The 26,770-nt window shown below is 49.1% G+C and overlaps 1 protein-coding gene across 1 annotated transcript in view; it reads right to left on the bottom strand.

The window, feature by feature from the left end:
* Positions 1-26,770, bottom strand: part of LOC122394360 (leukocyte tyrosine kinase receptor-like) — an 89,639-nt gene that overhangs the window by 23,843 nt on the left and 39,026 nt on the right. The window contains exons 10-18 of the mRNA XM_043391194.1: positions 26,502-26,540; positions 24,937-25,099; positions 19,807-19,966; positions 17,779-18,003; positions 13,828-13,978; positions 12,014-12,187; positions 11,439-11,569; positions 9,756-9,864; positions 2,164-2,274 (exon numbers count right to left, since the gene is read on the bottom strand). Coding sequence (XP_043247129.1) covers positions 2,164-2,274; positions 9,756-9,864; positions 11,439-11,569; positions 12,014-12,187; positions 13,828-13,978; positions 17,779-18,003; positions 19,807-19,966; positions 24,937-25,099; positions 26,502-26,540 — 1,263 coding nt within the window. The remainder of the gene's footprint in view (positions 1-2,163; positions 2,275-9,755; positions 9,865-11,438; positions 11,570-12,013; positions 12,188-13,827; positions 13,979-17,778; positions 18,004-19,806; positions 19,967-24,936; positions 25,100-26,501; positions 26,541-26,770) is intronic.

Here is a 26,770-nt window from a genome sequence, read left to right as displayed (position 1 = left end):
TTCACATCTTCTACGCAATTCTGGAGTGGTTCAAAGCAAATATAAATAAAGTCGAACAAGAAATGGCATTACTTGAGGCACCTATCTTATACCTATCTAACTACCGATCACTGACGATAGCAAGGAGCACGGCCGACTAGCCGACAAGTTATCTGAAATATTACTTGAATCAAGTTTTTAAATAATCGAAGGGTCTACCGACGACTTCAAATATGGAGAATATTTCGGAATCATTCGGCAGACTGAACCTGAACGGAAGCGGGAAGCCGGTGATAAATTGAATCATTTGGCCACAACACACACAAAAAAATATGGACATTGGACAGCATATGGGTACTGCAAAGAAATAGCAAAAGTGGGCGATGAAAACGAATGTAAACGAATGCGTTGTGACTTGTGATGCAACATGCTGGGCATGTCAACAAGGCGTTGCTGGACTGGACTTCAGTCCTTCCTCTCGCCCTCGCCAGTTATTTACTTCCTCTTCGGTAAAACGCTGTATAAAGAGCACGGTGTAATAATCACGGTGAGATAGATTTGTAACGCTTTTGGCCTTTTGTGTTATCAAAATACAATGTGAACTGTCGTTTTTTTTTTAAGTGGAAAACTCAATGCAATTGGGAATGCGAATGAAAAAAAGGAATTCCCTTTTGTGTTTCTGCATGATGGGGTGATTTTAATCGCAGTGATGCCACGATGAGATAAGCCTTATAAAAATAGCTGTTCTGGGGTTTAATTTCAATATAAGCCCTGACACACGGTACCCTATATATCCAGCAAGAAATAACCATTATGACATCAAAAACTTTTTGCGTAGCCTGTGGCATGTTTTTATCATACGTTGCATCGACGAAGTCATTAAATTTGTAACATTATCATACAAAAAAATTGATGTATGCCAAGCTGTTTCTCAAAGTATGCCACAAAAAGTAGCATACTTTCAATGCCAGCAAACTCGGCAAACAGCTGTTGAAAAAGCAGATCGGCGTACCAGAAGTACCTCAAATGTAATAGCATGCCAAAAAACAACGGACTTATGCAGTCACAAGATGCAGTCATACTTTGTCTTTGTCTTGAATAAGTATCCCTGTACGGAGTTTAGTGAAACTGAATATGTCATAATATGCCAAAAGTGAATATGTACGCCGCCGTAATGGAATATATTCACTTGGTGAAATCGGGCCCGGGTAGCATATCCTAGGTCGGCTATCTAGGTGAGTGCTTTCACAGTTGCAATCCAGATATATGGATGGCATACAGCAGAAGACATGGAAGCTGACTGTTCTTACTCAAAAGAAGGGCGATCTAAGACTAACAAAAAAAACTTGTTATTACGGAGCGAGCGAAGCGAGCGTAGTCTTTCCTTAGATTAACGGAAATTTCTGAGTATGAGCGGCCGGCCGGCCGTGGTCACGCTTTTGCGAGGCTTATATCTCAGCAACCACTTGACCGATTTACACGCGGTAATTTTTGTAGGGTAGCTTCATTCCTTCTACCAAGTATTGGACTATTCCCGATGCATATGGGTGACCCCTTATGCACGTGCCACGTGCAAAACGAAGATGTGTCACTTTTGTAATTGTTGCAATATCTCGGTAACTACTGGGCCGATTGCGCTGAAAGTTGGCATGTAGGTAGGCACTCACTAGGCAATGCATATACATGTGCCAGAGTTGGGGTGCTGCTGCACGTGCGCACGTGCAGGGGTCGATTCCAGATCTCGAGAACGGCTGGACCGATGGCGCTTAAATTTGGTACATGGCTAAGGACCGGTTAGTAGGGTGCCGTGCAAAAGTCAGTTGGGACCCATTTTGCACGTGCGCACGTGCAGGGTGCCGCTTCCAGATCTCGAAAACGGCTGGACCGATTGTGCTCAAATTTGGCACATCGCTAGAGACCGGTTAGTAGGGTGCCGTGCACAAGTCAGCTGGAGGTACCCCCTCGAAATTTCGCACGTGCAAGGCTCACCCTCTCGCTCGCTCCGTTAATCGCCCCAAAAGGCGTTATACTGGTTTTACAGATGTTATGTCGTGAAAATCTCAGTTCAGTTCATATGCTTTTTTTTGCATATAAATGCAAGGTAAATAAGCGTACAATAGTTTTACCCGTCCCACGAGCCACTTATGGATGCTCCTGTACCAGCCAGCCTGTATGGATACTCACAATAGCAGCCGGCCAGGCTCCCGACGACGGCCAGGAACACGGCGGCCAGAGCCACGAATAGGATTCGTGACGTGTTGGACCACTGCTGTCGATGGGGCAGTCCTGGCGGACCTGGGGGCAGGGGTCACAGGTCAGAGGTCAGGTCACACCTCTGCTGACCGACCTCTGCTGTCGCTGGGGGCTGGGGAGCAGAAATCACCGATCAAAAATCAAACCTGCTGGCGTAAATCAACTTACGTTAGAGAAGGTGGAAAATTGAAAAGTGAAGCAAGACTCAAAATGGTCCAATTTTGGGGATTTCGTGAAATGGTAGGAGCTGACCAATATCAATTTGGGCTTGGATTGATTAGAAAACGGTTTGTTGAGTCCACATTTTGCCACTTCTATGTTCTGCAATCTACATGTAACAAATTGGACATCTGTCCAAAGCCAGTGACAAATTACATGTTTATCCTGTGACAATCTATTTTGTGCCTCAGCAACCAGCCGTTTTACAATTCCCTGTTATTTATTTTCTTATACTACAGCTGTGCCACCCGAGGACGCCGACCGGCCGTGATCTGCGCGCGGCGCCCCTGATGGCTGACTGCCCCTGATGGACCGGGGCGCGTGACTGTGACCGGATTGTGACGGGTCATCAGCCAGCCGGGGGCCTCGTTAGTGGCTGGCGGCACGACCCCGGGGTGGCCGGCGCGGCGGCACGGCAGGAGACACGGACACAGACATAGCCGGCAGGAGACACGTTCAGCGCTGCTCACAACGCCGGGGACATGGGAAACGAGAGCTGGGAAACGGGAAACAACTGACACAGGACACGGGAACTGAGAGACACAGCACGGAAAGTAGAGAAGTAAGGAATGGAGACGGTGAACTGGAGATATGGAAAGCGGGAATTAAAGGCACGGGGCACGGAAATCAGAGGCCTAAGGCACAACGAACGAGAGATAGAGGCTCGGAAAGTATGTATGTGGGACACGGAAATGAGAGATATGGGACTTAACCCTCGCATGTGTAGGGGGGGGGGGTCGGATGGACCCCCCCCCATGGTTTTTCGCGAATAACTCGCGTAAAAAGCGGCCGATCGCGACGAAACTTTCAGTACCCTCGCATTGATCAATTTTACACCTACCCTGAAAATTTCATGACCCTGACCCAAATGACCTTTGACCTGTGACCTCTTTTCCGAGACCATGTTTGGCCGTAATCGCGATTTCGCGTATGTCGGCTCGCACTAGCCGCGTGTTTGCAAGCTTTTCGTGGTTTCAAACGTTCAAACATGTGATTTGATGTTACTCCCGTGTGTGTCAAGGTCACCTGAAGGTCAGGTCAGGTCATTGACCTTTGGTGACCTCGGGTGACCTCGGGTCACTTTTTCGAGTTTTACATGTTTCTAGGCTAGTTTTTGGAGCTGAATTCGAATTTAGCAACCATTTGAACATTTACGAAGTAGTTTTGGTGACTTCGTAACATGTTACGAAGCTGTCAGAGGCGGTTGACACGTACTACGAATACCCGTCACGACGCCTACTGGTTGACCTGACCTGACCTGACCCGACCTGGTCTAAATGCTTCAAGACATCATCTGTGATCAAAACTAACACGATATTCGTGATCAGCACCCCGAAAAACCCCTTAGCAGCCACACTTTACGACTTTCTAACAGGTCCCGATTTTCCCGACTTTGGGTCATTGACCTGACCTGGAAGGTCAACCAATGACCTAGGACCTTAAAATTGGGTATCATCGGCTTCCTCTCGTCACGGGCAACACGCTCGTTTTTTCCGCGAAGCTCTAGCTCGATCAGGGGCCAAACGGCAAGGGGGGGGGGGTCCAACCGACCCCCCCCCCCTACACATTAGAAGCTGGAAAACGCCGCACACATGCGAGGGTTAATTTACAATAGTTAGTAAGTGGGATTAGGCAGCTGTTTCGACTTTCACAAGGTCCGGTTTACCCGAATATTAATCATACAAATAGTATGCAAGCTGGCATGCCGACAAACTCACAAACAAGCGATTGCTGTAAATTACGTATTCAGATCGCATTTAGTAAGATGGGCTTCAGCTAAATTTAGCTCAGTGATTCATAATTAATACCGTAATTTTATCCCGCATAAAAGTAGCAGCTAAAAATAACAATCACTGATCAGGCTGCTCTCCTAGTTGCTATCGGACCGGGGCGTATTCCTCAGGTCATATCCACCAAGCGATTAAAACCCACGGTGTTAGATCAAAGCGCGGGCCTTGCCTCTTTTTCAATAGGAAGGTCTCTTCATATCGAATCATTATGCCGGGCTACGCGATCAAACGAACTTCAATGAAAAAAGACGCAATATCGCGCAGCTTCGCCGATCAGATTGGCATATTGATTATGTGCGTTAGTGGATCTCAGTTATAAGGATCTTGTCGATTATATTGCTTGGAAAGAGATTGGATTTTATAGTCCCGATTTAAGCCGCATTCCATTCGAACTAAGCTCTTGAAAAGGCTATTGGAAGACTGATGAAGGGCTATCAAGAATGTGCTTTTAATGTTTTTGAAGGCCGAACAATTATTATAGCTTGCCTATACAGTGATACACGGAAACAAACTAAAGAAATCGAACTACCTTAGTGAGCAATCGTCGCTCGGAGGTATATTTTCCATAACATGTGCACCAACTGCGAAATGTGTAGTGTATATGCAGTGGAGCAACATCGGCAACCTTTTGCCAAACAATAAAATACTGACACAGTATTTTACAGTGACCGCAACGTAAGGTAGATCTCAGTACATGACCGTGCAACCACACGTTCCATTCTCCTGCTGAGAAAAAAAACCATGCCATTTTCCCATTTGTATTGTATTGACGACAGGCGACAGCGTTCAATTACACACACTGCTATACACGAGCTGATTTGAGCAAGGCTGATGGGCGTTTGGGGAAAGACACCGCTAAGCCCTAGCTCCAAAATTTTTGCCAGAGACTGATCAACTGACACATCATTCTAATCTTCAATAGTTTTCGGTCATCGCTGCAGGTTTAATCCAAGATCTCAGCTGCCTAGCTGCGCGGCCGTCCATCAGACCGTCCACTGTCCAGTCCTCACTCTCCCGACATCCAGCTATCCTCCGTGTCCCGCTGCTGGCGAACCTGCTGCGCCAGTGCCATCAGCGGCTGCAGCACGCCTATGATGTTGCTGACGGACTGGTTGCTCGACGGGCCCTGCTTCGCCCTCCAGTTGTACTCGCGGCCGGCCTCGATGCCCAGCGAGAGTGCCGAGCAGAGCGGCAGCCGCGGCAGCTTGCCGTACGGCCGGACCTTTCCGCTCAGCGCCAGGTCCTTCAGCACGTTCAGCGGCCGCCAGTCACCGCTCAGCAGCTCGCGGACGCCGTTGACGGCCGTCGCGGCGTGGAACTCGCTTTCCGTCATGCGGTGGCCGTCCTTCAGCAGGGTGTGACCCAGGTCGGTCACGGGCCGGCCCAGCCAGTCGGCCAGCAGCGCCAGGCCGGCGGGCAGCAGGCGGCGGCGCAGCTCGGCCACGGCCGCCGCCAGCTCGGCGCGCTCGGCGTCGCTCCGGCTGGCCAGTAGGTTTACCTCTGGCCAGAAGTAGCAGGGCAGGTAGCCGCGGGCGAGGCAGACATCCAGGTAGCGCAGGATCAGCAGCAGCGAGTCGTGCATCGTCTCCACCGTCCACTGATCTGCGGCACGAGACTCGGCCAGCCACATCAGCGCCGTCTTCAGGTAGTAGCTCTTGAGGGGCTTGGCGACCTCGCCAACCACCGCCCGGCAGTGTTTCAGCGTCGTCAGACACAGCCGCTGTATCTTAGTCATCATCCTGTAGATGATGTATTCGTGCCTAGAGAAGGACAGCCTCCACTCCAGTTCCTCCGTAGCGCTTCCTTTGAATCCCACAGGTACGATAAATGCCGGAGTCCGACACAGGCGCGCAACCAGTTCGGCATTCGGATAGCCGGAGGGCCGCTGACGGGTGGCGAAGTCCTCGTGAGGCCAGCTGGGATACAGGAGGCACGCCACCAGGTCGATGGACTTGGGGTCCTCGAAGATATCGTTGATGGTGGTGGCGACGGAAGGACCGGTCTGAGCCGACCCACACCTGGTCATCTGCCTCCGGAGCTCGTCCATGAGGCTGACGAACCGGCGTGGGTCCACCGGTAGAGCGTCCGGATGACGGCAGGACGGCCGCCGAGGGTAGTGCAGGACCATGAAGCCCGGCTGAGAGGTTCGACGCTGAGTGGCGAGCAGTCCTGTCGATATTCCCTCCAGAGATGGATGCACGTCAGCTTCTTGACTTGCTGATGAGGTCACTATACGCGCTGGTCCCAGCTGGAACATCACATCAATATCGGACACTTCCTCGGAAAACAGTCTCACGTCGGTGCACTCGCGAACACTGCCGGACAGGTGGATCTTCTCCACCCCCAGGCCGGTGATGGCTTCACAGGCGCAGGTCCCCGGACTCGGTGTCAGAGGCAGCGGCAGCCGGGCGCCATCCATACAGAACGTGGTGACCAGAGTCTGCTCGCTACTGGCGATGTACTCAGCGTGGTGGTCGCTCAGGTCTTGGAGGTAAGGCAGAAAGAGGAGGGTGCCGTACAGGGCCGAGTGGCTCTGCAGTGCAGGCTGCCCAGCCAACCAGTCCGCCGCTTCCCGCTCGTACTGTTCAAGGCATGCGCGGTGCTTTGAGCCGTGATCACTTGCTTCTGCCATCGCGGCTTGGTTCTAGCGCATACCTTGAATGCTTCCACAATTCCGTCGTGTTTGTTGTCAGTCCTTACTCAATACGGCACTTCGAGTGATTTTTGATAAACTAGCGACTGTAGCCATCCTAGTTACAGCTGCACTAAGCTGCCAAACTTCAGATGGAACCCTCTTCAATTGAGTCCCATCACGGTCTCTCGGCGACTCAAACACACTCGAGAGCACGAGCCCAATCGCCTGCACCCTCCGCTACCGCGGCCAGACCAGCACTGACTCAACTCAATCAGACCGCTCACAAAGCCCAGCCGGCCGCCGGGAGTCCCAATGACGTCAGCACTCGTGAAAGGCAAACAGACTCGTTTATCGGGACGGCTAGTGTTTCCGAGAGACGCGCCGCATGCAGCGGCATTCGGTGCAGGGGTACGACGCAAAACGGCACCTACGGTAGAGCAGAGTGCGGTGAACTGCACGGCCGGAGAGCACGCAGCTGCACATTGTGTATTCAAGATAGGCGTGCAGGTCTGTCGCTGCTCTGCGTTCTTGTTAGAGTCGTGCCTCATATGGAAACACCTAAAATGCAATGAGCCGAACATGAATACGCTTACGTATACTGAAGAGCACGTATTCTGGCCATGCAAACTCAATACCTACACATAATGAATGCCTCACGCCCTCACAGCCTGTTTGGGACTTGCATAGACACGTTTCGATATCATACATCCGGAGTCACGAGGTTTTCCTTATCGTCGTCATACGTATCCTACAACATAAAAACAAACAAACAGAATGATAGCGCACTGTGAGGACAGCTAATACCTACAAGCCTGATAACGTAGCTATATGTTTCTGAAATGAGCCACCGCGGGGAAAACCCCGATGATTAGTTGTGAAATGCTTACACAGACATGTACTCTGTTCGTCCGCATGTATCGCCATCGCAGGAATCGCATGTATTTCGGAATATCCTCCTCCGTTGCACACTTTAAGCGGAAATCCAATGTCGTCCACGCTGACCGACAGTATCGGTCACTGCGCCGTCCGACGCCGTGTCGTCCGCGGGACGGTCCGTCGCTCCGCCGTCGCTTGGCATCAGTCGCCGGAAGCCGTGTTGTTCCGCTTGTGTCCATCTCGTGTTGTGTCGCAGTTCCACACAGATCGCTGGAGCGCCGCAGCGGCCGCTGAGGCGTGAAACGCGATCGTCAACGGAGCGCGAGCGGCAAATCAGACTGTGATCCTCCGCTGTTGTCCGAGACGGTTGTCCCGGAGAGCGATAAAGGGTTCCAGCGAGGTGGAATTCAGAGAGATGTTGGGGTCGAGGTGCATGCCGACATATACCATCATTATGGTATCCATGCTTCTTGAGTGGCGTTGGAGGTTGAACCTCAGGGGAGGGGAGGGGGTGTTAACCCCTGGCAATTTCCTTGCAATTGCTCGGAACGCGTTCGTTAGCGACGGGAAGCTGAAAGTTGACATACCTGACCATTATTTCAAACGGTTCTGTGATACTAATGCCACTTTCAGGCCAGGTCAGGTCACTGGCTTATGACGTCATATGTGAACTTCTGCATGGTTTAAAAATACCGTAACATCTCAATGCTTTCAGTGGGATTTTTCGCAGGGAGATAAAACCTTGTGACAACGGGCCTCTGTATAGCTGCAGCCTGCAACTACCCGGAGAAAGATGACAACGCGTCGGCAGAGCGGTCTGTAACTAGCGAGTGGTACCGCTACCGTCCTGTTCCCAGGAGGTGGCGAGGCAGGGCCGCCGGTACACACCGGCCAGCCGCGGCGTTCCCGGGCCGGTGGCGGTTTTAATCTGCTCCAGATATAGCGACCACCGGCGACCCGCGATCGCAGGGCCGCTCGGCGGCGGAGGTGCCGATCGGCCGGGGCGTCCAATTCCCTCCCGTATCGCTCATAGCTGCCCGTATCGATTACGAGAGGCGGCGGCGGCGCGCGGCTGACCGCGGGCGCGCGCGAGTGACCGCGTCCCTTCCCTCCCCGGCCGGCAAGGCCCTGCTCCTGCTGCCTGCATGCAGGCGATCTGGAGGCGGCCGGCCGGCCGGGTCGGCGGTAGCCGGACGGCAGACGGCTCTGACAGCCAAAGCGTCGGTGGGTTATGTGGGCCGCAGCGAGACGTTCTAGGAGAAATGGTCTTTTATGACTGCCTCGTAAATGTAAATTTTGTCGGAAAAATTCGCTCCACTCAATTCCGTTCCAGCTGCTGCTAAGCGAAATAGGAATTGAACGGGATCGATGCTGAATGGAGAATAGGAGACAAAAAAGATTGTCTCTCGACAAAAGCGGGATTACATTTTTATAAGAGCCGGATGGGATGCTAAGGTGGGGGCTGGAAGGAATGATTCGTGCCATCAGACCTATACGGATGCAATTTACGCTTGGCAACTACAGTTCACCCATAAATATACGTGCTATACATGGGAAAAACATTCCCGTTGAAAAAGAAAACAGTAGCCTCAAACAGTCACTATTAAAAGCTTTTAGCAATACATAACCTTCAAACCAGTCCCTTCTGAGCAATGCGCAATAAAGCTTAATTCCTTTTGTCTTTAATGTTCTAGTTTGGTATTGATTCGCCAATCGCCAGATGGTCTTTTGTTGTAACTAATTCAGACTCAGAGACCATCACAGGCAAAAACGGGCTGAAACCTTTCAAGTCGTTCACCTCACATGTATGATGTTCAACGACTACAGACGTCGACTTTTTTCCTATTTAAGAAGTGAAACGTTGAACGCTCATTTCTTTTTCGGTAAGCTGGGTGGACAGCTGGTAATGCAGCTTGCATGCAGGTACAGGTTATATCAGTAGCCACTGAAAGCCTTTATGTCGTTGGCGAGTGACGGTGACAGTGTGACAATGGGTGACCCACCTTGGCAGGAGCGTTTGTCATCCATCAGCGTCCAGTTGTCCCGGCAGATGCAGCGCACCGAACTCATCTGGCTGTTGATGGCCACACACAGGTGCTCGCACTGACAGCCCTGCCAAACGTGTGATAGAAGGTTAGTGCGCACAGCACAATAGATTTAATGGATGTGCCTGTGTGAAATCGCTTCGGTAATTTGAATGTTGTTTCATCGATTTTACATCCACGCTAAAAAAGTCTACTAAGTCAGCTAAGTCTAGTAGTATCTAAGTCAGAAAATAAGCTAATAAAGTATAAATCTTTTGGAAGTATAAAAAAGTAAACTTATAGAAATAAGTGACGGGATGACAGCTAGCGAGACGCCTTGTCAAACGGATGTCATTTGTCGAGCTTGTTCAGTTATCAACCTGCATACCACACACACCACATCGCGTGTCTCATTAAGCTTAACAAATCTATGATAGTCTTCTGTATAAACATTTATCTGGTGGCACACTGACAGAAGCGAATACAAAACAGCAAACCACTGTGCCGATAACATCATTTTCTGCGCCACTGCGTCGTACATTTGGTTTCCTTATTTCCTTATTTACCACGCAATATCCATTCAACTATGAAGTCGTCAATAGCTACAGGCGACACGAGGCGATGTAAGTGGATTTCTGAAGCGGCGCCTGTCCCCAACAGACACCCTGTCGCGGGGACGCATCCGGTCTATCTGAGGGCCGCCAATCGCCGATGCAATATCTCCAGAGAGGCGCGGGGCTCCACCGCCTCCTCCGCCGCTACCTACCGTCGTCAGCGCCCATCGCCCGTCTCATCAGGGCAATTACAGCCCATCAGCGACATTGACTGTGTCACCACGCGGCCAATGGCGGCGCGGCGAGCGTCCCAATCACTGACTCAAGTGGAATAATCAGAGTCGGGCGGAGGTGCCGCCGCCGCCGGCCAGTCGATAGCAGGAGTGTATTAAGTGTCGAGGACACCCAAACAGAGTCGGAGTGCAGGGCACAGCGGAAAACAGAGACGTAGAGTCGAGGTGAAGGAGACGCACTTAGGAACTTGTGCAGTGCAGTTACAACATCAAGGCATTAGTGTCTTTATGTGAAAACAATTACAAGTGTCTCAGTTTCAAATTTTATCCCAGCATGTTTTTCTCGGCGTCCGAAATATGTGTATTATCTACTTCCTATTCGTTCTGTCGGACCAGTTGTTTATTCTGCATCTGTAACACGCCAAGTTCCGGGAACCGTCGGCTTGTTTGCCTCGTTTTCTGTCTCTTCTAGCAGCGCATCAGTCAAGGCTGCTGCCTATTACCGTCGATCCAGCTGCCTAGAGTGGATATTTGCCGGTCGTAGTCGGACTAACAGCAGCGACTCGCGAGCCACCCGCTTGGGTGGAAAACAGAAACGGTGCAAATGAAGCGCGAGGTCTCTCTCTCTCTCTCTCTCTCTCTCTCTCTCTCTCTCTCTCTCTCTCTCTCTCTCTCTCTCTCTCTCTCTCTCTCTCTCTCTCTCTCTCTCTCTCTCTCTCTCTCTCTCTCTCTCTCTCTCTCTCTCTCTCCCTCTCTCTCTCTCCTTCTCTCTCTCTCTCTCCCTCTCCCTCTCCCTCTCCCTCTCCCTCTCCCTCTCCCTCTCCCTCTCCCTCTCCCTCTCCCTCTCCCTCTCCATCTCCCTCTCCCTCTCCTACCTTGAAGGCCGGTATGATGTGCACCTCCCCTGGGCCGATGTGACTGGCCGGATCTACGACACGGTACAGTCCAGATGTGTAACTGGTGCCGCCGCGACCACTCTTGTCCACACCATCGATCGTGTCTCCTCCTGGGAACAACGTTGAACCCGTCAGTCTATGGGGGAATTATGGAACAATGAACAATTGAACAGGTGCCCGGCGGGGCAGTTTGTCACCTTGGTGATATGAATTTAGACTATGAGGAAACAAAGCCAAACTAATGCCAGCAAAGCCATAAAAATGAAAGGTAAAAGAGTGTCGCGAAAATATACAACAGCCATCTAATGCAAGTTGATATCGGCGACTTATCAATGATTCGGTGCCAGGTCAGCTGTAGTCAGGGTACGACAATCGCGTGTCGACGATCCATGACCAATGACCATTCATCATGCTAGCGCCTTTCGCTGAGTTTGCAAACTATTATGGCATAGTCAAAGGATCTCTAATTTTCCTTATTGATGTGTCATATCCATGCCACTGACACTCGAATGACCTAACCCTGCAAACAAGCCTCGCCATTTAACAGCACTGACCTGCGTATCCACCTCCACCGCCACCGCCTCTACAGCCGCCACCGCCGCCGCCGAAGCCACCATAAGTGCTCCAGTCAGCAGCCGTAGCGCAGGGCTCGCCACCCCGCGCCCCCAGCGACAGGGGCCAGCCGCCAGCGCCGACCGGCTCTGAGTCGTTCCAGCCGCCGCCGGCACCTGACGGCCACGGCCGGGGTCAGAGGTCAGCAGGGAGAAGAGGTCAGCAGGGCTAAGACGGCAGCAGAAGGCAGATGAAGTCGAAGGACCCGACCAACGGATAACAAAGGCCGAAAGGATAGTACCAGAGATCAGTGAGTGTTAAGGCTGAAACAGACTCTTTCCGCGTTCAGGAAATCGCATGCGAGAGCCTATTCAAATACATTGTAATTCTCTCGCATCAATCGCTTGCGGGAGGTGCGTGCGATTGATGCGAGCGTGCTTCCATGTATTTGAATAGGCTCTCGCATGCGATTTCCTGAACGCGGAAAGAATCTGTTTCGGCCTTTAGAGGTCAGCGGAGGTCAGAGTCCAAAAAAGTCAGAGTAAATGCAGGCCTGACACTTAACCCGCGCCCCACTGGGGGGGGGGCTATTTATAGCCCCCCCTCCCGTTTTTCTGCAATAACTTTCAAACCGCTTGACGTATCGACACCAAACTTTCAGTACCTTTGGCTGCATCAATTTGACACCTTGTGTCAAAATTTGAACTTCGTACCTACCATAGGTCGGCCGGAAATGACGTCAGAGTGACGTCATGTTCGGCCGATTTCGACGCAAAACATTGAACCACGGCAATCGCTCCCAAGAGCTCAGTTTTTAAGCTAGATCCAATTTCTTTGCATGAGAGGACTCAGAATAGACTGCGCTATCAAACTGCTATCTCAGATTTTCGAATTTTTAAAAAATTCGGCAATTTTATATAATAAAACTCAAAATTTATATTTTTGACATTTTTTCAAAAAAATTTGACTTTTCGAAAAAACCGGAATATATGTGATAGAACGCATTATTATGACTAACTCTAGCAAGTTTTAGCGAAATATCTTCAAAAATGGCCAAGTTATACGCATTATTGCAAAAAATTCACAATTATTAATTTTTCAAATCAATTTTGGCATCGTACGCCAATATAAATAGCACCATCGTGCTCCTGAGCTCAAACTGCATCCAATAGACACCTTTTGTGTTAAAAAATTTTAACTTCAAAATTTGACCTTTTTTGACCTGAAAGTGACCTGACCTGAGCTAAATTTGACTCAAAATGACCTCGAATGACACAGACGACATCAAATTCGAAATCTCTGACCTAAATGGACCATAAAACATGTGTCACGTGACCGACGGATGATATAATATTTTCGTGACCTGTGATGACCTGACCTTGACCTGAAAATCAAAGTACAAGTTTGGTACCCTCAGAGTATCTAGAGCATCTGTTCACGAGTGTGTGAACCAAAAATGAGCCTGATCTGACTTGTAAGACGGCGGCCAAAGCCCAAAACGTGAAGAAACCAAAATGCTAATAATTTTTACTTTGACCTGACCTGTGACGTCATCGGTGACCTCGAGGTCAATGAAATTAGGTTTCGCTCGACAGTTTTTCCGGGGCTATCAGACGCCGTTTGAATTTTGACGATCGGCCCAGTAGTTTCGGAGTTAGGAGGGGGGGACTATGAATAGCCCCCCCCCCCCCCAGTAGGGCGTGTTATACGCAGACCCCAGTGGGGCGCGGGTTAACCTGCAGGTAAGAACGCAAGTACTATGGCAAAAGACCCCTTGGCTCGACTCGACCGTCAACCCGCGGGCCCACTTACTCACCAGCGGCCTCCGAGTCGGAGAAACGACCGTTGCCGCTTCCCAGGGTGTGGTTCTCGCCTCGCCCATCTGGAGAGTGCATCACGCCCTTCTTGTCGGAGAGGCCTCCGCCGCCGGCGGCTACTACCAGAGGCACGCGCTGACTGTTCCTCACCTGCGTCAGCATGGAGGGTGGGGTTGGCGACAGCTGGAGGAGGAGCGTCTGAGAGTCACTACTCGAAGAGGCATTACAGGACATTTGAATGTAGACGAGCACTGGAAAGAGCGTGAGATGTGAGAAAGAGGTCTTATTGGCACAGCATAGGAGTTTCATTGGGAAAATGCAGCTCTTTGGCATGATGATGTGATTTTATAAATGGAAAACTGAGAAGTATGAGCACGCCCTTTAGCCGTTATTCTTCTGAAAAGAACGCCAACCCATAAAGATCATAAATGTTTATCCGGAATCAACAAAATAGCGTTGCTGTAAGTACGTAGGGGGAATTCATTGAAAAAAGGTTCCGTAGCCACTTCCACATTGCTACGTTTTTCTCCGGAACAGCAAACAGTGTTTTAGATAAAGTGCGCCAGTTTTGTATCACTGGACCCAGCCGAGCGTACCCCACCACACCACCGGTCTTTGTAAATGGCCGTCCGACCCCAGTGACCTATGAGGATAAATAACCGCCAGACAGTTGCGTCCGCCACATACAGCGACTTAGCAATGGCGGATATTAGCCTTCCTCGGCAGCACACACCAGCCATTCATTTCAATTAGCCTTCCGTTCTAGGTAAGTGTTGTAATCTGACGCAGACAATGTGCGACAAACGACAATCCTAACCCTAATTTGATTACATTATATTGTGTTACGCATTCATAGAAAGGATCTAAAGTCTAATGAATGTTAACATAAAAATGTTAGCGGTCATTGAAGCTATAAGAAAAGAAAACTTTCACGTGACAAAGTCTTGCGAGTATGTTTATTCCCTAAGCATTTAGAGTGGTCTTGGATTAAAGGTAGTGTGCCAGCTTTCCTGGACCGTATGGAGTTAATGGCCCAGATAAGGAGAACCGGATTTTTAGAACTTATCCATACCTTCAAAACTCATAGAAACGTTTTAAATTCTTCAAATTTTGAGTACCCCAGTGCGAAATTCGCCCCGACGGGTTGTCGGTCGTACCCCAACCACATTTCACACCACTATGAACAATAAATGCACACACTGAAATCGCTATTACCGATAGGCTCATCCAATCAAGTTTCGATAAACCCGTTCATCATCATCTCCTGCGGCTTCGAACACGCCTGTTAGCCCGGCACCGCCTGGGCTATTTCCGTACCCACGACAGCCTGGGGGGGTCGGATCCGACCCCCCCTGTTATCTCGAGAACCAATGGTCGTATCGAGCCCCGCGAGGCGGCGTTCGAAAGGTCTCTACGAGACCTTCCCAAAGCACTCTTAAGATTTTAAGATTGAGGTCAACTTTCGGGTCAAGGTCAGGTCAAAGGTCAAATTCAGGGGTTTTGCATGAATCGGCTTACGGACAGCGGAATCGATAGCTGCTGCTCGAAACTCACCAAAAATGACCTCAAAGGCCTAGTGAAGGTGCCATGTGCGTATAGGGGTCATACTAGGTACAGGTCAATGTCAGGTCAGGTCACGAAAGGTCACGGTTTTCACTTTCTGCTACATGGGCGTGCGACACATGTTTTATGGCTTATTTTTCACGCCGAATCCGATGGTAATGGTTATATGTGACCCCAAGTCACTGTGCTGGTGATAAATGTGCATTGAAAGCATAAAAAAATCGTTTATACTATACATAACTAAACGAGAGCTAAGAAAAAAGGTCAATTTTTCAACTTTTTATTTTTGACATAAAAATGCACTTTTCTAGACGAGCTTTGTCCCAGGAATCTAGTGGTGCCATTTGTTTTCACATGCGATGTTCAGAAGTGCCTCTAATTCACGAAAACGCCTATGACGTCACCATGCCCTATGCATGTTGGAGCTATTTTTTACAATTTGGGGGTCAAAAATCAAGATAGAAAGTTGAAATTTGGGGCATCTAATGTTCTAATAGAGCTCTACAACATATATTCCGGTTTTTTGGAAATTCCCAAAATTTTGGATTTTATTAGCTGTTTTCCAAAAAATATAGTTTTTTTTTAATTTTTAGGGGTGAAAAACGCATTTTATGGAAAATCCGAGATAGCCATTTTAAAGAACTCGTTGAGCTGCGTCTTTTGATGTCCTTAATTTGCAAATTGCTTCAAACCCTGATTTTTGGCGATTTTTTGAACATTTACCACTTTTTGACTAAAAACGCCATGTAGTTACGTCACTAAAATCGATATATCTCAAAAAATTTTGGAAATTTTTTTCTTAAAAATTGCACAGGAGACGTCAAATTGATGGGGGAGAAGGTATGCGAAGTTTCAAGTAGATAGCGAAAGTGGTTCATGAGTTATTCAAGAAAAACGGAGGGGGGGTCGGATCCGACCCCCCCCCCCCAGGCGGTCGCGGGTTAGGTGGTGCGGTAGACCGCGCCCAAAGCCAGGGCCCCGGTAACGTGAGGTAGCCGAGTCGGGGCAGCGTGCGCTGACCCAAGCCGGGGCCGCGCGTCCTCCCGGTGTCATGTGATAGCCCGGGGCTGCCCGCGGGGATGCGGTAGACCGCGCCCAAAGCCGCGGCCCCGGCTTGGGTCAGCGCACGCTGCCCCGACTCGGCTACCTCACGTTACCGGGGCCCTGGCTTTGGGCGTGGCTTCTGCTCATACTTTGTGGTGCGGTGGTGGTGCGTCGGGCCGCGCGCTCTGACTTCGGCCAAGAAAAATGCGTCAGCTGATCATTGTCAATTCTGCCACTTTCATGTGGTGAGATGGGGTCATAAATTTAGAGACGGCTGTTTCATATCAATTATTTTACATAAAATAATATTTCAAACCATAAATTATTGTTCGACATGGCCAAATTAAAGAAACAATACCAATACAGGCTTACAGTTTAAATTCGACATTGTGTTGTCTACGATTAGACAGCTGATAACTCATTCCCGTACGTCGTAACTCTATAATGACCTTTGCTTATTGTCACATGTGCGCCGCATTCGTGATTGTTGCCGACGCCTGTTTGCAGGTCAGCCCACTATAATTGTTATACATATCGAAAAACCGATAAACTTTTAGGCGAAAAAGCACTATTTTAGGCCCATTTTTGATTTTTTTGCGATATTAGGTAAAAACAGAAGCTTCTTATCCTAGGAAAAATAAAATGGGAAATCATTCGAAGGTGGCACACTACCTTTAAAGGGACTATCCCACCTTCAAAAAAGTCCCGTTTAGGATTCGGAAATGTTACTGATGATATTGTGACGAATTCTGCAAGTTTTTACGCGTTTTCATCGTATACTTTTTGAGATATTGCGACTTTTATATTTCATCGTGACGTCATTTAGATCGGATCTGTGACGTAATGAAGGATTTACTTCATGTCAGTGTGGGGGAAATTTGGCAGCAAATATAGGTATTTGCTCTCAAATATGACTCGGCTCATACAATAACAAAAGTGTCTCTGATTGGCTTATTCGTAAATCAAGTGATACTTCACTTGAACAGGCGTTCAAAAGGCAAATGACGTCATCAGATTACCGTTAATGGTTAAGAGATTGGGCCTTGCGCAAGGCCCATTTTCAAATGAAGGGAACGAATTTCTTCAACACCACGAGGCCGCGGGGGTTGCAACCAAGATAGATAGTGGTTTCTGGACCTCGCCGCAAACTTGGCTATCTCAACTCAAACCTAATGTAAAGGTGGGATAGCCCTTTAACGCAATTCATCATATAAAATGAGTGGTGCATATCAAACACAATGAATAGGTATACTCGTAACTCGCAGGCATCCACAATTCCACAGAAAAGACACGAACGCATGCATGTCTGTCGTGCGCAAAGTCATCTCTACGCGGTCACTCACCAGAAAGACGAACGTTCCTCCTCCTCCGCCGCCGCCGCCGCCCACGAATGTGATCGACTTCAGGTTGTGGAGAATGCTGCCGTCGCGTCTGGCCAGCCAGCGCCGGCCACGGCGCCGGTGGTAGCCGGAGGCCGCGGAGCGGAACCCGTGCAGCGGATGCAGCACCTTCAGGTCGGTGGGGTGGGTGGAGGGCTTGCACCGCTCCAGCGTCCTGTTCAAGTTGTCCTGCGGTGAGGTTGAAAAAGAGCGACGGGTGGTTAGAAGTGGGGGAGATTCGTAATGGGCCTCGTTTCATAAAGCGAGTCCGTAACTTACGCCAGTTTTTGGGCTTGTATTGCAAGCGCATGTGAAGCGATAAAATTATTTCCCCTTCTCCCTTCTGTTCTTGCTTGCAAGATAAATAAATTCAACGATTCAAACTATCGTCATCGCTTCACATGCACTTGCAATGCAAGACAAAAAACCGGCGTAGGTTACGGACTCGCTTTATGAAACGAGGTCCAGGAGTGAGACCTAAATGATAGGTAATGATTCAGTTGAGCTTTGTTGACAAGAAAAAAATAATAAAAGGGTAAGGTCAATGAGCGACATACACATCGTCTCACACGCCTTTCCTCCAATAATTGTTGAACTCGCAATAAAAGGTAAATATTCGGAGGCGAATAATCCATTCACCTTCTATGCTTACCTAAAAACAAAACTTTCCTACCTAACGTTACATTTTTGTTGCCCACTTTAAGGACTAAATCTAGTGCTCCTTGGACAGGCCTGTTTTTGGCCTCCGACTACAATAATAAAAGTGCATTTGAAGATGGATTCAGCGTCCGATGCCGCTTATCAGAGGAGCCTGCCAGAGCTGATGGAGGGTCAGCTCGCAGACTGGTCATCCATCTTGTCCGCCTGGTGCCCCCCCCCCCCCTCCGCGCGGCGTGCACCATCAGCCCGTCCCGGTTCCGCGACATCGCAGTCCCCGGCCGCTAGCCCACAGCTCCGTATGTCTCAGGCACTGATGTAGCCGCTACGGTTAACGATTACAGAATAACTGACATTACTGTTGACGGTGTGAAATCTGATAGCGTCTGCATCAACAAAAACAAAGCTCAGCCTCTGGCACTGGTCAGGCACTGGTCAGAGCCCTGGTCAGATCTCTTGAGTACACTTCAGTTTTCGTTATAATTCCTCGCTTTACGAAGCGTTACGCCTGTTGCCGAAAATATTCACGTTATTCGTTAAAAGGAGTCACCTAACATATCCGCCTGTTTACGGGTCACCCTATATCGCCACAGGTGTGTGTGGTGGCGGCAGGGGAGGCACAGAACGAACAGCTGTCTCACATTAGTGTCAGGTGGCCGATGTAATTTTTCAGATTTGTCAGCATTGTATGTGCACGATAAATGAACTTGCAAATGGTTCCACAATATATCGACAATTTAAAGCAATTATCAATATTTTAAACAGAAATGGAAACAAAATATTTTGTGTGTGTAATTATCCTTATTTTCTTGTAGCTTTTAAAATTTTAATCATCTGTATTATTGTTGTTTTTTAAAGACTTGTATGCTAGTCGGTATGGCAGATAAGGTATGCTAGTCGCAGTCACCAACTGTTAATGGCTGATCCGATTGGTAGCTTCCTTACAAGCATTGCCGCCGCCGCTGTGACTGATTCTTTCTGCTGGCCAGGTCAGTCGTGACTCGCCTGGCTACGCTTACTGCAGTTTTTGATAGCTGACCTGGCCCAACCTACCTCGCTGTTCTTGTTGCAAGACCGGGTGGCTGACGAGACTGACACGACGGATTTTGCTGCGCAGTGTCCTGTGGCTGACCTGATTGACCTGACTGACCTGACTGACTGTTCTTGTTGCAAGGTCCGGTGCCATCCTGGTGTTGCACTTACCTGGTTGTCCTTGTTGCATGGCTCAGTGACTGACCTGGCTATCTTTGTTGCAGGGCCCGGTGACTGACCTGGCTGTTTTTGTACCTGACTGACCTGGCTGTCCTAACCTTGCTGCAGAGATTGTTGACTGACCTGGCTGTCCTTGTTGCAAGGCCCGGTGCCCTCCTGGCCGACCACCATGTAGACCTCCTCTCCCTCCGTGAGCGACACCACGGAAACGGCCGTGGAGCCCAGACTGACCCGGCTTGAGGTGTCGAACCCCTGGCCTCCGCTGGCGCCGCGAGCCACCAGCCTACCGCGAACACGGGGTCAGTTTAGACGGCACCGCGCACCACCAGCCTTTCAGGGGATACAGAATACAGGCCAGATGGACCCCATAGGACACGGCACGGGTATTCACAGGATACATCAAACAGACGCCTTAACCCGGCACCGCCTGGGCTATTTCCGTACCCACGACAGCCTGGGGGGGGGGGTCGGATCCGACCCCCCCCCTGTTATCTCGAGAACCAATGGTCGTATCGAGCCCCGCGAGGCGGCGTTCGAAAGGTCTCTACGAGACCTTCCCAAAGCACTCTTAAGATTTTAAGATTGAGGTCAACTTTCGGGTCAAGGTCAGGTCAAAGGTCAAATTCAGGGGTTTTGCATGAATCGCACTGAAAAAAATCGGGGAACCCCATTTCTTACAATCTGACACCCCATACTCCAAAATACTCCTAAATTAGGCTCCGTTTTCATGATTTTAGGATGTCATGGGTGTTGTGACACCCGACACGGGAACCCCATTACCTTTTGACGCCCCAAAAATGTACATGACCCCCTTGGGAGAGGTTCGGCTAGCGAACTCCCCAAAAAATGCAGGCCAAAAAATTGGAGTGTCGCTGAGACACCCCCGTTGAAACCCCTCTGGGGTGTCATTATCCTGGAGTGACACCCCGTGTTGCATTCCAAAGTGTCGCTGCGACCCTCAGTCAGGGGCGTACCGCCCATACCGCAAATACCGCAAATGCGGTATGGCTGGCGGCGACGTGCCCAGGGGGCCCCCTTGGGCAAAAATAAAAACATGGAAAGTGCCCTCGCGGGCCGAAGGCCCGCTAGGGAATCTTTGCTCGCTATCGCTACGCATCGAAATGATATATATGGTTGGCGAAAAAACTTGAATTCGCGTGGTGTTTTGCCTGAGCCGATTGGACGTCTAGAAGTTGAGATATCCGCAAAAAATCTATTCCAACCTACAAAAGTTCTTGGTTAAAAAGCTACCGTGTCATACGTTGGTCGTGCACACAGGGCGCCGCAAGGCCGCGAACGGAAAGAGTAACTCCTCACCCGGTTATAAATATAGTCTGAGATTCTCGTTCCGAAAGACTCCATCGCATATAAACATTGTCATTATATATCTTCGATACACTTAAGTAGCTAAATACCCATGGCATGCGCAATGGTCCAAGCGGACCGAAGCACCCATAAGCGTAGGAACCATGGGTGCAAGGGTGCAGCTGCACCCACAATATTTCTCCAGTGGGTGCAGACAATGTATTCTGCACCCACAATAATCTGAACCAAAAACCCCTTTTCTCATCAACACTACTTTCCATGCAGCACGGCAAATTCAGGATATGTTGCCCACTATCCATCTTTCGAAGCATTTGCTTTTGTGATGGTCTTCAAAACTTACATTTGTGCTGAAGAAAAAAAGGAAATGGAGCATGTGATTGAACACATACCGAGCCGATAACCCACTGTCAAAATTTTTAGCCCGATATCTTCGAAAATGGCTAAGTTGGCCGCTTTTACTTTTTGCGGTAGTCAATATTGACAATATTAACCCTTGCAATTGTGCGGCGTTTTCCAGCTTCTAATGTGTAGAGGGAGGGGGGGGGGGGGTGATGGAGCTAGAGCTTCGTGGAAAAAACGAGGATGTTGCCCGTGACGAGAGGAAGCCGATGATACCCAATTTTAAGGTCCTAGGTCATTGGTTGACCTTCCAGGTCAGGTCAATGTTCCAAAAGTCGGGAAGATCGGGACCTGCTAGAACTGCGTAAAGTGAAGCTGTTAACGGGTTTTTCGGGGTGCTGATCACGAATATCATGCTGATGAATCACGAAATTTGATGACAGATGATTTCTTCATGCATTTAGGCCAGATCGGGTCAGGTCAGGTCAGGTCAACCATTAGGCGTCCTACCGGCTATCCAAAGTAGTTGTCAACTACCACTGACGGCGTCTTAGCATGTTACGAAGGCACTAAAACTACTTCGTAAACGTTCAAATGGATGCTAAATTCGAAATCAGCCCGAAAAACTACCCAAGAAACATGCAATACTCGAAAAAGTGAACCGAGGTCATCAAAGGTCAATGACATGACCTGACCTTCAGGTGACTTTCACACCCACCGTAATGCATGGGACGAACATAATTTCACATGTTTGGACGTCTACAATCACAAAAAGACTGGAAACGCGCGGATAATGTGAGCTGACATACGCCAAATCGCGAGTCCGGCCGAACATGGTCTCGAGAATCAGGTCACAGGTCAAAGGTCTTTTGGGTCAAGGTCATGAAATTTTCAGAGTAGGTGTAAACCTGATCAACTCGAGGGTACTTAAAGTTTCGTCGCGGTGGGCCGGTTTTGGCGCGAGCTATTTGCGAAAAACCATGGGGGGCTCATCCGAACCCCCTACACATGCAAGGGAATAAATGCTTCCAAATGCACTTATCGGTTGGTACCATTTCGACATGGTATACAGTCCCCCTCAAAGCAAAGCTCGTAACGAGCCTTCGCTCGGGTGTCGCTACCTACCCCCCCCCCCCCCCCGCTTCACCAGCCATGGCTGGATTTCTGCACCCATGCACCCACAATGTTCCAGCAGTTCCTACGCCCATGGAAGCACCTAAACAACAATCAATCAATCAATCAATTCCGAAAGACATTAAACCCTCGACGGGAGGTTTTCGGAAGTATAGGGGAGTAGAGCTGCTCTGAGCGACTCCCTGCTGAAGGCCCGCGGTTCCCCGCGTGGGGGTCAGGAACAATGTGGGGAGTTATATCAGAAGAACAGGGGAGTCGAGCTGCTGTATTTTACACCCTAATTTGGGAGTTTGACACCCTGTCGGTTGCTTAGGGACCAAAAAGAGGTGCTCGGCTGATATTTGAGTTCTCGGCTATATTTCTTTCGGGACGCGTAAACTGCGAATGTTTTTTAGCCTCACCGAAGGTGTTGGAGACGCCCTTTCTCGCAGCATCATTCGTGTTCATTAACGTGCTTTGTGTGCGCCGTATCGAAGGATAATATCGGTAGGCCGAAGGTAGAGCTTCAAATCCTACCGATAGATGGCGCAAACTAAAGTTGGTAAAATCGGGACCTGTTTTTCGCGAATGGCTGGTGCATGTTTGGAGCTAAGGCAAAAGCGTGCATAGCGTAGAGTGGCCAACTATATCACGATGATATCTAGACTGATTACCGTGTCATACGTTGGTCGTGCACACTACAGGGCGCCGCAAGGCCGCGAACGGAAAGAGTAACTCCTCACCCGGTTATAAATATAGTCTGAGATTCTCGTTCCGAAAAACATTTAACCCTCGACGGGTAATTTTCGGAAGTATAGGGGAGTAGAGATGCTCTGAGCGATTCCCTGCTGAAGGCACGGGGTCCCCCGTGTGTGGGTCAGGAACAATATGGGGAGATGTATCAGAAGAACAGGGGAGTCGAGCTGGTAGATTTTACACCTTAATTTGGTACTTTGACACCCTGTCGGGTGTGCTTAGGAACCAAAAAGGGGTGCTCGGCTGATATTTGAGGGGTGTCACCTGCAGTCTAACGGAACCCCATGTGGGCCGGCGCTGACCCCCCTTTAGCGGCTGCGACTCCCCACTATGCGTCGAAACCCTCCTGGGGTGTACGCCAAACACCCCATTTATAATAGCTCAGCGACTCCCCTCAAAACACCCCACTCGGGTGTTATTTTTGACATGACCGTCAATACCCCGTACAGGGTGTCATTTTTTCTTTCAGTGCGGCTTACGGACAGCGGAATCGATAGCTGCTGCTCGAAACTCACCAAAAATGACCTCAAAGGCCTAGTGAAGGTACCATGTGCGTATAGGGGTCATACTAGGTACAGGTCAAGGTCAGGTCAGGTCACGAAAGGTCACGGTTTTCACTTTCTGCTACATGGGCGTGCGACACATGTTTTATGGCTTATTTTTCACGCCGAATCCGATGGTAATGGTTATATGTGACCCCAAGTCACTGTGCTGGTGATAAGTGTGCATTGAAAGCATAAAAAATCGTTTATACTATACATAACTAAACGAGGGCTAAGAAAAAAAGGTCAATTTTTCAACTTTTTATTTTTGACATAAAAATGCACTTTTCTAGACGAGCTTTGTCCCAGGAATCTAGTGGTGCCATTTGTTTTCACATGCGATGTTCAGAAGTGCCTCTAATTCACGAAAATGCTTATGACGTCACCATGCCCTATGCATGTTGGAGCTATTTTTTACAATTTGGGGGTCAAAAATCAAGATAGAAAGTTGAAATTTGGGGCATCTAATGTTCTAATAGAGCTCTACAACATATATTCCGGTTTTTTGGAAATTCCCAAAATTTTGGATTTTATTAGCTGTTTTCCAAAAAATATAGTTTTTTGAATTTTTAGGGGTGAAAAACGCATTTTATGGAAAATTCGAGATAGCTATTTTAAAGAACCCGTTGAGCTGCGTCTTTTGATGTCCTTAATTTGCAATTTGCTTCAAACCCTGATTTTTGGCGATTTTTTAAACATTTACCACTTTTTGACTAAAAACGCCATGTAGTTACATCACTAAAATCGATATATCTCAAAAATGTTTGGAAATTTTTTCTTAAAAATTGCACAGGAGACGTCAAATTGATGGGGGAGAAGGTATGCCAAGTTTCAAGTAGATAGCGAAAGTGGTTCATGAGTTATTCAAGAAGAACGGAGGGGGGGGGGGGGTCGGATCCGACCCCCCCCCAGGCGGTCGCGGGTTAAGCACATCAGACGGAACAATACAAAATAATGCCTGTGTTTTACGTTCAGGAAAATTTGTTTAGTCTGTTGAACGACAATAATATAGATGGCATGTACCCAAAGAACCGTTACAATGTATGCAGTGATACTCTGACATACACTTAGTCGTTTGTTCAGTTTTTACACCTTTTTACTTTTCAAACGCATCACACGACCTGCACTTGTGTGCTATTATAATTATTAGCCTCCTTCCTGTCGTATGTCCACTTACGAGTAGATGCCGGTGGCCGGGACTCGCCACACCTGGACCCCCTTGTAGGTGGGTGCGTCCAGCACGCTGACGTGTGACGCCGTGCGGTTCTTGTAGGCGGCGTTACACTCGCGCTGCTGCGGTCCATCGCGACCGGAGGCGCCGCAGGTACCGAATGAGAACACTGAAACGGGAGCGGAGCGGAGCGGGCTGTGGATGACGCTTTCCGCCTGCTGATGACGCTTTCCGCCTCAGTTTTGAATTTGTCATAAAACATTGTCCTGTGAGGTGAATGCACTCTGGGCAACGTGACGGCTGAACATTACAGGCTGAAATAATATGATAGTAAAGAAGCGGGACCTGGTAGCTACAGGCCATTCCGCCACCCTATAGTTGTCAACCAATGCCGCACCCGCTGATAGGATTAGGTATACGCTTTTAACATCAAAGGTAATGGAGCGTGTCGGTCTCTGACAGCCAGTAATAGAACAAAAGACACTAAAACCACAATGCCACCTACGCTAATGCCATCGCCGCAATTTGATCAGAACCACATCAACGCGAGCAAAAACGCCACGAAACATGAGCGCCGACACAGCGCTCCCGCTGTTACGCTGCGGCGCCCGCTGCGTCAGTGGCGACATTCAGTCAATGCGGCGCCGACCGCCGCAGGCGCGGCGTTCAGCGGCGCGAGCGGCCCGGAGCGCTGAACGGCCGATCCGCGGTGATCAGAACGCATTCAGTGCGGTGGCTGGCTGGGACAGCCCACCGACAGCCTGGCAAAAACAGCCCGTCTAGAGGCCCAGCGGGGGCACCACCGAACGCACCGACCGTGCGGCCCGCCAATGGTGCGTGATGACGAATAGCTAATAGGCTAATAGCTAATAGCTAATAGGCAGTACTGCCAATAACGACTTGGGCGAAATGTTTAAACAGAAATTGCTTCCACAGCAAGTTACCGAAGCGGGTTCTTAGAAGTTAGGTGCTTTTGTCTTTCAGACTGTGTGTGTGCCCGTCTATGTATGTACTATCAATGGTGGGGCACACCGATAGCCTGTCAATTGCGATGAAAGCAAAGTCTGTGATAGCACCTTTAAATTTTTTACAATTCATTCGCAAAAGACTTTGCAATATATCTTGGAACTTGAATATGGGCACACCGACTGCTAAACAACTACAAATTCATTTGTTTGCATTTACGCATAATTTCGATGATTTCGATTTCGATATTTGTGCCTATACTAATCGAGCTGAGATGGAATTTTCTTCGATGTGGCAAGTGTGTGCAACTGACGAGTTTTTCTAAGCACAACGCATGATTGGCATTGGCTACGTTTCCATGGCACAAGCTAAGCCGATTTTGAAAAATGGATTTGCTCCAGCATAGCATTTAGGGATAATTTAAAAATGTAAATATAGGATTAGGTGCTAGCTAAAACCATATATATGCCCATTTTTTGCATAAGGTAAATAGTTTCCGAGAAAAACGCACGTGAAATTTCGCTAAATCGATTTAGACGTGTCATGGAAACGTAGTGATTATCCAAACAACCTAAAGGCATATTAAAGAAAAAATGTAGACTTACCTGTGCCATTCGGTTCTGGAAGGGCTGGAGTCTTCGGAACTGTAACAGCAAATAGCGCATCGTTTAAAATGAATTAACGCTCGCCCGCACATGCCATTTTCCCATCCTAGAACGCACATGGGGGGGGGGGTTGCCACCCCCCCCCCCTCCCCGCGCCATTTCGTTCCTGTTGGAGATAGAGCTTAGCAGTAAAGACCAAAAAGATTCTTTGGGAAGAGACGAATCCAATGATACCCAGTTTTACCTTCTCAGGTCAGTCATTGACCTTC

Source organism: Amphibalanus amphitrite, unplaced genomic scaffold (assembly GCF_019059575.1).
Source record: "Amphibalanus amphitrite isolate SeventyFive unplaced genomic scaffold, NRLGWU_Aamphi_draft 000587F_arrow, whole genome shotgun sequence".
NCBI lineage: Eukaryota > Metazoa > Arthropoda > Thecostraca > Balanomorpha > Balanidae > Amphibalanus > Amphibalanus amphitrite.
The sequence above is the reverse complement of the archived record's forward strand: the minus strand, read 5'-3'. Positions and strand labels throughout refer to the sequence as shown.